The sequence below is a fragment of the Exophiala bonariae genome (genome assembly GCF_035927105.1).
Source record: "Exophiala bonariae strain CCFEE 5792 chromosome Unknown scaffold_28, whole genome shotgun sequence".
NCBI classification, from domain to species: domain Eukaryota; kingdom Fungi; phylum Ascomycota; class Eurotiomycetes; order Chaetothyriales; family Herpotrichiellaceae; genus Exophiala; species Exophiala bonariae.
In genome coordinates, this window is record NW_027042503.1 from 414,552 (window position 1) to 427,552 (window position 13,001).

General features: G+C 50.2%; 4 protein-coding genes across 4 annotated transcripts; 1 reads left to right on the top strand and 3 right to left on the bottom strand.

The window, feature by feature from the left end:
* Positions 1-624: 624 nt before the first annotated feature.
* Positions 625-1,023, bottom strand: LTR84_007278 (uncharacterized protein; the record flags this gene model as incomplete). Its single annotated transcript, XM_064850831.1, has 2 exons — positions 625-788; positions 873-1,023. 2 exons carry the CDS (start codon positions 1,021-1,023, stop codon positions 625-627), a joined length of 315 nt encoding a protein of 104 aa, XP_064702497.1.
* A 1,088-nt stretch (positions 1,024-2,111) lies between these two features.
* LTR84_007279 (uncharacterized protein) lies at positions 2,112-3,840 on the bottom strand (the record flags this gene model as incomplete). The annotated part of the gene is made up of 2 exons (XM_064850832.1): positions 2,112-3,674; positions 3,754-3,840. The coding sequence occupies 2 exons, from the start codon at positions 3,838-3,840 to the stop codon at positions 2,112-2,114; spliced, it is 1,650 nt and encodes a 549-aa protein (XP_064702498.1).
* A 1,127-nt stretch (positions 3,841-4,967) lies between these two features.
* On the bottom strand, positions 4,968-5,681 carry CDO1 (Cysteine dioxygenase; the record flags this gene model as incomplete). Its single annotated transcript, XM_064850833.1, has 1 exon — positions 4,968-5,681. One exon carries the CDS (start codon positions 5,679-5,681, stop codon positions 4,968-4,970), a length of 714 nt encoding a protein of 237 aa, XP_064702499.1.
* Positions 5,682-6,999: 1,318 nt separating this feature from the next.
* RBG1 (GTP-binding protein rbg1) lies at positions 7,000-8,183 on the top strand (the record flags this gene model as incomplete). The annotated part of the gene is made up of 2 exons (XM_064850834.1): positions 7,000-7,962; positions 8,013-8,183. 2 exons carry the CDS (start codon positions 7,000-7,002, stop codon positions 8,181-8,183), a joined length of 1,134 nt encoding a protein of 377 aa, XP_064702500.1.
* Between the last annotated feature and the right edge of the window lie 4,818 nt (positions 8,184-13,001).

Here is a 13,001-nt window from a genome sequence, read left to right on the forward strand (position 1 = left end):
ATGCGAAGCCAGAGCTAGACGATAAGTGCGCACCGGACGTACTCGAGACTCTGCCTGACCTCAAGTTGGAATGAGGCTTGAGAAGGATCTAATTCTAAGGACCTAGTTTTTTAGCAAGGCCCGTTGCAGATGCTAATCTGGTCCCGCTTCGTCTTACCTCGGCAAGGTATGGAACATAATACCCGCATGTTGCGATAAGCGATGTCTTAATTTGATACCTTCCATTTGGCGATCACTCAATATAGAAAGCATAGGGTTGCTCCCTGGCCTGTCTATCGATGGCAAATTGGAGCAGAGGAATCGAGTCTTACGGAGCACACCATGGGCTTTGTGTTTGAAGGGAATGAAATACTGTGAACGACTGATATATGCTTTCTAATTTCTTGTCTTGTGGATCGAGAGGCGACCTGCTTGTGTTGTATAGGTGTTGCATGCAGGTGGTGAAAGTGCCTTTGAAACAAGGTCAAGCATCGCCTGTCCTCTGCAGCATGAGAACGATAATGAGGCCGTCGTGTATTCTTCATTTTTCTCGTCTCAACTGTGTGTAGAACCCCCGAGTCCTGCGGTAGTACAACGACTCACTATCCGCCCTGTTTATACATGATGGGTCATACTTTGATGACTCTATGCCTCAATGGCGCCAGCACTCCTTAGGAGGTCGTCCAGCTGGCCCTTCTTAGCCTGGAGGTCGGAGTTGCCACCGATGTGTTTTTGAGAGATGAAAATATTAGGCACACTGCGCTGGCCTGTGATTTCTTCGAGGGCGTCTTGGAGAGCAGCGCCATCCTCTATAACACGAAATCAGTCACAAGTTAGCGAATCTCTTCTTCGATAGGCAAAAATAAGACAATCAGGAGGACTGCAAAACCTACCAACTTCGTCCAATTCCAACAAGAAGTACTTTGCGTGCTTCTCGTTTAGTAGGGCTTTACTGGCGCGACAATATGGACAGTAGGATTTGGAGAAGACGACGACACTGTTGTCGTCGATGATCTTCTGGGCCTTTGTCTTTGCGGCGGACATGGCTGCGGGGTTGATGGTTGGTCCGGAGAAGAATGAACGGGTCAAAGTGCGCAACGAGCCGAAGACTGAGGAAGCTATGGTTGCGGTGTTGATGGAGTCTTTGGTGGTTGATGGGTTATGAATGAATGACGAGGGGATGGGGGATTGAATAGTAGGTATTTATGGAGGGGAGGTATGCCGCTTAGGTAAGGATGGGAACGATCTAGAGCCTCGGGTTTCTACGGTAGCTTGTGAAGGATACTCGTAATCAGAACGAGTAAACGAGAATGAGCAGTGCGGTAAATTCAAAGTGACAAATTGTGAGGCACAAATTGATGCTGGATGACGACAGTGTTAAGGTGCAGGAGATGATGTGATCACCGATGATTTGCAGGACGGGGGAGCAGCGAAAAATATCTCGCGGAAGATCTCCCAATTGAGTCATCACGTGCCTTGTATGTTTACCCGAGTTAAAGCGGCAGAGTCGCCTAGACCGAAAGGGGTATTTGCCATGGAAGACTTGTGGTCTGGGAAGTTACCAGGTAACTACTTATTGACCACGGATAAGGATAGGGATGGGGCAGCATATCTGGTGTCATATCCTGATTTGATCTAGGTTGACATTCGATGGCTTCGAGGGCGGAGGAACACCTTCCCTTCATGGTTGACTCCTGAACCCTTGCGCTTCTTCTCGTCCGAATCCAATTCATTCAACACCTCTTTCACAGCCCCATCTAGCTATGCTAGTTGATATGACTTTTTAGTACTTCGTCTCTGCAACATCTCCTTCCCTGCCAACACAGCCCCAATCATAGTGTAGTTCCTTCAATCCTCATGTTGCCCAGCTGGCCATTGGAAAAGATAATGTAACGGTGGTCGAAGCCAACAATACGCCCCATCTGATCGCCTTCAAACGCCTAATCAAGCACTTGACACAGTCAATTCCCAGTTGTTGTGAGACCGCTTCCCGCTAAAATTGCTGTCAAGAGAGAGAAAAAGCCATGGCCCCCTCTGGAAAACAAACGAAATCCGACTCCAATTCGTGTACACAGCAAGCAAGGAAATAAATAGGGGAAGAAACAAAGATGAAAGCCTGGCAAGACAAGTGGTCACATGACCACACAACAACCGCAGCCTTTGTCCTTAACCTTCTCGTCCATATCGTTGGGTTCCAGTCGCTGGACTTGCATTCTGGTGCTCGGAGGAGGTTGACCAGGCGTCGAAGAAATACTGCCCATCCTAGGGCTCTGGATGATCGCGGGACTCTGAACTCGCGGCATCGTGCTGTATCCAGCATTGGAACTACTAGAAGTGCCAGGTCTGCCATTAACGGAATTCCTCACGCTCGAGTTCGTCTTCAGCGGCCATGCGTTCAAGTCTTGAGTTTTGCTGGGGTTGGGTGATGGAGAGGAAGGAAGATTGGGAGAATGAGAATTCACCAGACCATTCGGCGAATGGATCGCCAAAGGTGAGAAGTTGCGATCATATGTATTAGGGATGGCCCCTTCCTCGTCCCATTGGACCTGTTGCTGCCGTCGAGCATGAGTAGGGATAATTTGCTGATCGGGAGGAAGTCTGGGATCGGGTTTATACATGGTTGCCAACCAAGGAGGGTCTCCTTCCGGGCGATTCACCGCTGTCCGTGGTCGATCCAACTCGCCGGATCTCGTTCCAGGCCGTTGGTTCGGAGACGGCGTAACACCTGTCTTGTTGTTGGTTGATGGCTTCCGAGAAGTCCCCGAGACTTTGCGGTCGGCTACAGTCCCAGGCGGCGATGGCTGGACGGGTTTCGCTTTTGTCTTGGTAGGCGATCCGGTTTTCTGTGCCTGGGATCTGGCCGTTGTTGCAACAGGCGTGTTGGCTGGCGAATCAACTTCATCTTGTAACGGCTGCTGGCTCCCTGCACTCCCTCTCCGGGTCCGACTCTTGAGGACGGGAATCCCATCTTCTGGACTCATACTATTGCTAATGGTTCTCTTCCGCACCAATGGTGTGTCCCGATCGATCCGTTCCTGGGGGATTGGAAGGGGACTTGTGGTCAACACGGGGATTTTCGACCCCGATTTCCTTGCCATGGGAGTCAAATAAATATGGGAGGATTGATCTGCAGCGATCTCATCAGGTGTACGAAAGTCCCAGTGAGGTTGGTCGTCTTCCACTTCTTCCAGTGTTTGTACAACGCGTGGTCTTCCATTATCCGTCTCGCCTGCGCGACCGTCATAACCACTTTTGTCTTCACTTCGGCGTCCCAAGCTTGTGTCTCTTTTCAAGGATTTTGGGCCGGTACGTCTGGCACTGGCAAGATTCAGACCTGCCGCTTGTAGTTCTTCGCTCTCGATCTTGGCTAGCTTATCTCGGTGTATCCAACCGTCAGGATCATCCTCCTGCGGTTTATACATGTTCTCGGGAATGTCATTGTCCGTAGCTTGCTGACTGATGTTGCCGCTGCTTGGATTACTCCTATACAGATCAAGGAGACTGTCGGACTCGCTTCCACTTCGAACCAGGGGTCCTTGTGATTGACCCAGCTCTTCCACTCGATTATAAATGACCCGTCCATTTGTAGGTCCACTGTCTTTCCGGTTGGGGGCGACGTTGGTTAAAGGCATGCGCGAGGATGCGTTGGAATTCTGGCGAGAGCCTGTGGGCCGATTCTTGTTGGCAATCGAGTTCTAGTTATGCCATAAATGTCAGTCCTGTCAAAAGTCCCATTTGACGGGTGGAGGTGTAAGGTTGCACATTCCAACATACCTCTTGGGCAGATCCAATCATATCATACTGCTGTCTTGTGCCATTTGCAACCGTAGTCATTACTCCTGTTGCGGCAATTCCTGCCATATTTTACCGAGCTGATTTCGAGCGCAGAAGCAGCGTTCCCTCAGATCAGGGTGCATGCGCCATGTACATTGGTAAAGGCCACCATCCATGCAAAAGACAAGATCTTTCGGGCGTGTGAACGCTCCTAGCAATGACAGCAGTACTGAGAGCAAAGATCACGACGCGCGCTAGGCTCCACGTTAGGTTCGCAGGAAGTTCGACTCGCTTGAGGGGGCTTGCAGAAAGCGGTCTGCAGGGGCAAAGGACTAAAGATGTGGAGGTCCGTTGGTGAGTGATTGTGAGGTTGCAGGAGGTATGCAGGCGTGTTTTCCACGTGAAACGGATGGGATATCAAGGAAACTGTACCACGACAAACAATACATGCAGTTGAGATACGTGCTGAAAGGATTGCAAGCAAGGATGCGAGGACAGAATCGGGCCTGCTACAGAAATCGGGGCTGGTTTCGCTTAACATCGATCCATCAACAAAGGCAACTTGAAAGGCCGCAATTCAAGATATGGCTTGGCATCCATTCCCCCCATCCACTGCACGTTGTTGAAACTTGAAGCTGACGTTTATCGTCGGAAACACCCATTCATTCTCAACGGTCCTGCATTATCGTTGTGAAACACGATCAATTATCTCCGATACATAGAGTGGGTACAGTATTTAGACGTCTGTTGCGCCCATCGCGGTGCTGATCGGAGGTGGGGGTGTGGTGTGGTGCTCGACACGGGTCACAGGTCCAAAACAATATCGAAGGATGCAAGAAGGGATCGCACATGAGGCTTATTCTTCATTATTCCGTGTCATTATTTCATCGTAGAATAAAAGGAGCCAACTCATTGCAAGCCATGTAAGGCCTCAACGTAGATAAATCCTTCCTGCCCATCCTCACAAACCCAATCTAACTGAGAAAGAAATTGAAGGAAGAAACAGCGTCATAAGTACAAATGAATGCAGCATACCCCTATCGTAGCCATGCCAGGATGCTCTGACAGGCTTGGAAATTGTGGTAAGCTGGATACTCAAATTTCATCCACAGTAGATCGATCACACCGCATGTGTCGTGACAAAACCCGAACCATCAAGACTCCACAACACCCGATTGTCAACTCAATTCCTGCTCGCAATACACCGCATGAGACTAGAAGGTGCCAAGTTTGGACTTTTCCAATAATGTACCACGGTCAGAGTAAAAGCCAGCCTGTTTGATATGTGTCGATTTCCCAGTCTTTTCGTCAAACAAATTGAACCCAAAGTTGGCGGCATGAGGTGGAGTGTAGAGATGGAGAGAGATCGCAGGTTCAGTCTCAGACATGTTGCAGATTTTGTGTAGGCCAATGTTATCAGAAATGTATGTGACCTCATTTTCACTGTAGACCGTCTCCTTGATGATCCGAGGGGGGGTTGTTGAATCACCTGAGTCGGTAGAGTCGGGGGTAGATTGGGGTGTGTCATAAAGCACTTCTTTGAGGCTGCCTTTGAGAAGTTTCATCACACAATGAGCATCTGCATGATCGTGGATGGGACTGCAGCGTCCAGGATTCCACACGACAATGAGAAGATTGGACTTTCCATTCCCTTCATCGACGAGATTTCTCGTGTAATTTCGTGAAGGGTCAGCAAAGGCGTATTGATTCCACTGTGCTTCATCTGAGATGTAATCCTTCATCAGGGAAATAAGGACATTCTCATCGACATCAGCAGAATCAATACCAGACGATGGGCCAAGGACATCCGAAAGAGCCTTCACAAGGCGGTGAAAGCCGTCCAGCCCACCCACGGGCCTCACAGTGTCTTGCTGATGTGCTGAATAGAAGGCTGAGGGGGGGAAAATGGACTGCTGGTAGGAAAGCATCATCACAAAATGGTGAAATTCAAGCCAGATGTGTGAACATGAATGTGCATCAAGAAGCGTTGATGGTGTAGAGCAAGCAGAGTTGCAATGATAGGAGACTTCAAATGGAGAATTGAGGTAAGAAGATAAGAGGGGCACTCAAGTTACCTTGATGGATTGGTTGTTCACAGGGCGTTCCCCGTGTCAACAGCACAACTCGCAGGCCATCCAATTTGAGCAAATATTCAACGTAAGAACATAGGCTTCCTGCGTCATGCTAGTCCAGATTTTGTGCTCCAGGACTCACTGACAAGGCCCGTGACCAGAACTTTCGTGTTGATGCAAATCCCCATTATTCTCACCTTTGATTGCTGCTTGCAGTGAGGACCTCTCGGCTATCTCGGGCACAAGCCCGGAGAACACGTGTTTAAATGCCTCTTCAGAAAAACACGTTGCTCAGCCTGTTTTCCAGTCAATATTGGGTCGAAATTGATCAAAAAAGGACGGCGAGAAGCAGACGAGTTATTTCTCGGGGTAGAGATGAATATAAACAAGGAAGCAAGGCTGTGTCGTTCAATTTAGAAATTATATTGAACCAAGTCCTTGTTCACTGGTTGAATCCGCCAAGTCAGGTGTCAAGTGGGTATCTCTTCGATCACATCATCTATCGTAGTGTTTATTGGTTGAAGATGACTGAAGAACACATGACTCAGGCTGCAAGCACTTGGAGGATTCCAAGAGTCGCGGCCCTCGCGCTTTCCCTGCAACCAAGTGCTAGTTTGAGGGGCTGAGGGGTGCTTCGGGCTCAAGGCCACCGCCTGTGCAACCATGCCTAACGGGGGTGGGACCTCCTGGCGCAAACTCGCCTACAAGAAATGGGTTGGCCTAGGCTTTTAACTACTCCCCCTCCCCTACCTTGGCCGAGATGCCCTTGTAGACGGTAACGGGTTCAGCCCTTGGCCGCCCACTACCACCTAAACTGGAAACTTGGGCGGCAACGTTTCGCCCATTACCTCATTGCCCTCACCTGCAACTGCGGGGAGACGAGGGTTGTTTTCCACACAAGTTTTTTCCATCCCATCGTTCAACCAGGGTAATTGTCTTTTGTCCAACCTCATCATTGCCACCATTACCGCCGCCCACGTCGCACCAATTCCCAAAGGACCGTGACACTACAGCTTGCCATTCGAAAATCCCGTTGATACGAGCTTTCTCTCGACCTACGGGGTAATTTGACCCAAATCATCTTCGTCCCGTTTCAACTGCGCCATCAAATCATCCCAGGTTGGGCAACCAATTCATCCTCCCACCCTCCTGATAATTACTCTCTTCAGACAACATGGCTACCACCGTCGACAAGATCAAGGACATCGAGGCCGAAATGGCCAAGACCCAGAAAAACAAGGCCACCTCTTTTCATTTGGGCCAACTCAAAGCCAAATTGGCCAAATTGAAGAGGGAATTGCTTACACCAACTTCTTCTGGTGGTGGCGGTGGCAGTGGGTTTGACGTTGCGAGAACCGGTGTCGCTTCAGTCGGCTTCATTGGATTCCCCTCGGTTGGGAAGTCCACCCTCATGAGCCGATTGACGGGTCAGCATTCTGAGGCTGCGGCCTACGAGTTCACGACACTGACCACGGTTCCTGGTCAAGTCATGTACAACGGAGCAGCAATACAGATGCTCGACTTACCGGGTATCATTCAGGGAGCCAAGGACGGCAAAGGTCGTGGCCGGCAGGTCATTGCCGTGGCAAAGACCTGTCATTTGATCTTCATCGTCCTCGACGTCAACAAGCCACTTACAGACAAGAGAGTTATCGAGTCGGAATTGGAAGGCTTCGGTATCCGCATCAACAAGGAGCCACCCAATATTGTATTCAAGAAGAAAGACAAGGGCGGGCTCAACATCACAAGTACTGTGCCGCTGACACACATTGACCACGATGAAATCAAAGCTGTCATGAACGAGTATCGCATCTCTTCCGCTGACATTGCCATCCGATGCGATGCCACCATCGATGACCTCATCGATGTGCTCGAGGCAAAAAGCAGGAGTTATATTCCGGTCATTTACGCCCTGAACAAAATCGATGCAATATCCATCGAGGAACTGGACCTGTTGTATCGTATTCCCAACGCATGTCCGATCAGCTCGGAGCACGGTTGGAACATTGATGAGTTGTTAGAGCTGATGTGGGAGAAACTTCAACTGAAACGTGTTTACACGAAACCCAAGGGCAAACAACCGGACTATTCTGCTCCCGTGGTCTTGAGACAGAACGCTTCAACGGTTGAGGATTTTGTAAGCAAACAGGACAACCCAAGCTGATCATCGATTACTAACATCTGCAGTGCAATGCTATACACAAGTCCATTGTCGAGCAGTTCAAGCATGCAATTGTTTATGGTCGTTCAGTCAAGCATCAGCCCCAACGGGTGGGTCTTTCTCACGAGCTCGCAGATGAGGACATCAGTAAGTACTGTACATTTGAGCGTGCCTTCCGCGTCCCGATTGGAGTCTAATTTCGAACCCCTTGTTTCTAGTTACCATTATTAAGAAATGATGAGTCAACTGTGAATTACTTCGGATGAGCCCCGCGAAGTCTGGGTGCAATGCTCAGTATATCCGACGTTAATTGGAAACTTGAAATGTGAGGCATCGAAGCATGTTCAAAGTTTCCGCTGTCCCCCGGACCCAACACTTCTGCTCAATAAGGCTAGATGGCCTGGGTCCTCTGGCTTCCGTGGCTCCCCCCGCCCTCGGATCGCGAAGAGGGTCGCCACCACTTGCGATCAACACCGGGGGTCGAAGTGTATATTTGCAACCAACAGGACCATGTGTCGGCGATGATTTCCACTATTTTCGTTCCGGCACGAATCCACACGGGTCAAATTTGGTCTCTCCGCAGCACTACTTACGTGCAAGCACCAGAGTCACGATATGGCGGATCTCAGGCCAACAAATTGAGGCCTGTATTGAGTACCAAACAAAGCTTACCACGCCCAACAAAAAGGTTTACCCGTTGTAGACGCCTTGCAGGGGGTGGTGAGGGAAGGGGCGGCTTCGACAGGAACCCAGGACCAATTACGGATCACTGTAGATTGCACAACTGTCAGCCTGGAAAGGCCACATGGAATGTGGAAAATGCTCCTGGAAGGGGGCATACTGCTTTGACCAGGAAGACATGCGACAATCTTTTGATCGCCAAAATTAAGCTTGTCTAAAGGGATACTCGTTCAATGGCCTGTAATGCGCCGGATCAGGGTATAACTCCCTGTCCCGGTGGACAGTGGGTGCCCTGAGGGGACCGCCAGAGAGCATCATATTGGGTGGTAATACCGAATGTCCATGCTGTTCTATTGCTTCCATTGCTGCATTCGGAATTTTCTGATTAATATCAACTTTCCCGGTTAGGCAAATGTTGTAGATCATTTGACCCTGGGGGCTCGTCAGACTGCATCAATGGGCTTTCCGCGACCTGGTAACCAAGCATTATGGTGGAGGTCGTGGAAGGCGGGACTCATCCTCCCTCATTAACGTTAGCGAGCGCGCACCTCGCCGCAGGAAGTCCGTCTTCCGCGTAGCTCGTACTTCCTAGAGACGCGGCGTTCGTTTGTGGCGTACTGAGTGCTAGGCCTCTGCAAGACCAGAGCTTGACGGAGGACTCAGGCATCCATGCTACGGGACAGGGCTACGAGTACGAGGTCGTGGCCAGGAGTGGTTCCCAAGTGTCAAAATCCCAAAGCTTGCAACCATGTGTGCAGGACGTTGGGACGCCTCAGCAATGTGTCAAACTCATGGAAAAACGTCTTGGAATTGGAGCTGAATCCTCCGTACCACAACTCCCGTCCGACGTGTCAAGCCATCAAACCACGACCCATGGCTCGTGCCAACTTCCCCGTGCTGCAAATACAAACGCCATCCGGGCTTTGCTGAGCATGTGCGGGACCAAGATCGGAAGACAGCTCTCCCGTGAGAAAGGGGAGCAGATTGTATCTGCATAATGTGACCTGTTGCTTTGGGCTCCCAGAGTGATGAATACTCTGTACTGTGGGAGTCAAATGTTTGGGTCGCATGCACGCCAACCCTCCAAGAAGCCGCAAATGTAGGCCTACGCAAATGGTGTGCCCACCGACCCCTTGCACGCTCGAGATATAGCCAACGCCTCATTAGCCAGCAAGCCGCCCGGTGGTCGACAGGGTATTACACGGTGTGGCGGACTGGAACTGGCGATAGTCAGAACATTTCAACATTTATCCTGGCAAGAAAGCAAGATGCAAAGACGGTAAAGCGGTTGGCATTGTTGCTACCTGTACCGGGCATCGTTGAAGTAAAGCTTGAATAACAAATATTGGGCATCTTTTGTGCGACTCGAGGGGCTATCGCATTGCATCCCACGGGGAACTCGTCTGGCATCATTCAACGGTGCAGGAAGAGAACACCGGCAACTAGCAGTAGCGTGGAGTACTCATGTCAAAGCATCAGATACAAATGAACCGTAACGAGCGGTCAATCATTTATTGAGTAGTACCACCCATCCATGAGGCATGTGGGATCGCCTGGCTCGTTGGTCGTGATAGGCATCTAGTTAAGCGTTTGGTTGCCCCGAGGCCAGCCTCTACAGTCTACAACTAACTAGTGAAGTTACTTAAGCATTCATCTTCTGATGCCTCGCTTGCACATTATTAAGTCATAGTGGTTCGTCGAACCCTCATTGTGCATGCAGACAAGAATGGAGCCAGACGCTCCTGGCCTGCATGAAGTCCTTTGACCCTGCAAGCTCCAATAAGTCATACCTGCTGCTTAAGAGGCCCGCCCATCTGAACTCCTCTATCTACTTAGGCAGGTACAGAAAGTACAAACAACACTCCTACTTTCTGACGATTGTGCGAGGCAGGGGCTCATGAATACCTGGTACTTTGAAATGGGCAGTCGCTGATGGTTGACCACTGTAAAATGTACATTAATGGAAGGAGTGGTTCCACACATTCAATACAGATAGTAGCCACCTTATTTGGTAGTATTAGTATTCATCCAGAGGCATCTCCTTCTTCATCATAAGCTAGGACAGTTCTCGTTAGCTACAATATGCTGCGATCACCATCCCTCCCGCTTTTGGTCTTTGATGAAGCTGACATGAGGCGAGTTTCAATCACTATTACTGTTTAGTCCGTCGCTTCTTATCCTATTTGTCCGTCCAAGCCCTATCTTGCCGCCGACTACATGTCCAGTTCCCACCAATCCCGGTGCTTATGATGTCTTCGCTCCCTTCTTTGGCTCCTTTCATTGTCGTTAAAGGCCCCTGGTGTTTCTCAGGTGCGGATTAAGAGACATTGATCATGGCCGATGCCATTGTTATCCGCTCGGCTTGAGTGGCTTTGCCATGGTAATCGCATGGGGCTCAAGCCACCTAGAACCTGCCCTGTCTCCCAAGCATTGTCCCCCCCGTGTCCCTTAAGCCCTCCTTGCTCTCAGCCGGTCCTGTCTCTCGATCCTCGGGAGTCGGGACCCACGTTGTGTTGCACAGACTCGAGAACATCAACCACACACGGGCATTGTTGATTCTCTATACTCCATCTGGATAGTCCAATGGCCCCCCACGGCTTGAGCAAGTTCAACCCCTCTGTCCCCTGGGTTTTTGACTCTTTGATCTCCTCGTATCGTCATTTTGCCCAGAGTGTATTGTAAAATACCATAACAAACTCTTTCCGCAGCAAACCCTCAACCACAGTCTCTCCGTTCGCAGCCCCATTTGCCCCTTCTTCAACCCGCACCAGACACTAGTGAGCAATGTTCTTAGATGGCGTTCAGCTGTGGGAACCATGCCATTGATTGCACCGACACAATCGCGTTTTCCACCGAATGAACATGGTGGCTCAAGGATCGCCCGCATCATTCGGTTCTCGCGGTCCGTACAAGGGAGCTAGCCGGCGAGCGCCAGACCTTTTATTGCCGTTCAATATCGAGTCATGAGCCAGAGACAAGCAGCTCCGCCTAGCCTGCATTCTAATCCGATGCCACTACTGGTAAAATCTACCTCTCCGTGGGGCTTGGTGAGCGACTTTGAACAAGTACCTCTACTGGTATCCGCCAGTTTGACCACGAGAACAGGAGAGGAGAGGGCTGGCATGACCTAAACGGATCGAGAGGACAAAAGAGGCCGATTCTGCACTTGAAGAAGCCGTCTCGCCTTCGTTCTTGTGCCTCTCTTTCTGCTATGAATCTCTTGTACTGTGTTGATTGAGGACATACTATCTTTACCCAAACACCCCTCTTTCTTTCGGTAGAGGTCTGGCTTCTTATCATAATCAACGCACTCATCATTGTGCCAACCCCTCCAACTGAGACTCCAGATTTTTCATCATACGAGTACTTTGTCCCTACCCTCTTGCCGGGGACTGCCGCAAAGCTACACCAGACGTGAGGTGGTGGCTTGCCAGGATTGAGGACCTCTACCACCTCCCGTGGCGGGTCTAAGTGACGATTCTGGTTAAGTAAGTAAGTCTATCCTGGGTGATATTTCGATGCCTAACTCGCTGCTAAACAACCCTGCTAACTAAGAGCCTTTAGGGCCGTTCCTTGACGCGACCGCCCGGTACGGGCTAGCTTGCCTAAGCCTTTCTTAATAGGCCTGCCCGGCGGTTAGAGCTTTAGCATATCCACCCTGCACAGGGTCTGGTCCTAGGAGCCAGTCCCAAACATCTCCCAACTCCCTCGAAAAGCATTGCGAGAGCAAAGCAAGGAAGAATCCAGACCTTCTCACGAGAAGTCCGGGACAAGACACACCATCTCGATTTCATCTCTTTCTTGAGTCGCAAGTTGCAGCACGACCTCAGACAGATCAACCCACTTAAACCCCTGGCAACTCTTTGCAGCCCAAGGGCTCCGAAAGACGCCCCCCAAGCCTGTTCCATATTCCCCTTCAGTTTTCTGTTGTCCTAGAATCCTGGTCGCACCCTGGTCCTGGCCTCTTTCCTTAATTCGTTCAGTCTTCCCTCGTTTCGCCTGCTCTAATTGTCTGCAATATCCACCTTACCTCCACTCTTTCATATTCAACCCTCGACTTCCTTCTTTCATATGCTGGGCTGTCCGCTCAGATATCCCACCTGACATACTGCTTGTCGGTATCTTGGGCGGGACTGGTACTTGTACAGAGGCCCCTTATAATCAACTCATTAGCAGTATCGGAGGCCGTGAAGCTTTGCGTTCGTGGTAGCTGAGCTTCACCTCGACAGGGCGCTTACGTTTATTTGATCCCGACCTCAGTACTGTTGGCATGCATTGGTAGACGAGGTTGACCAACGATCAAGTCAATCAAGCATATGAAGCGTGAATCTCAA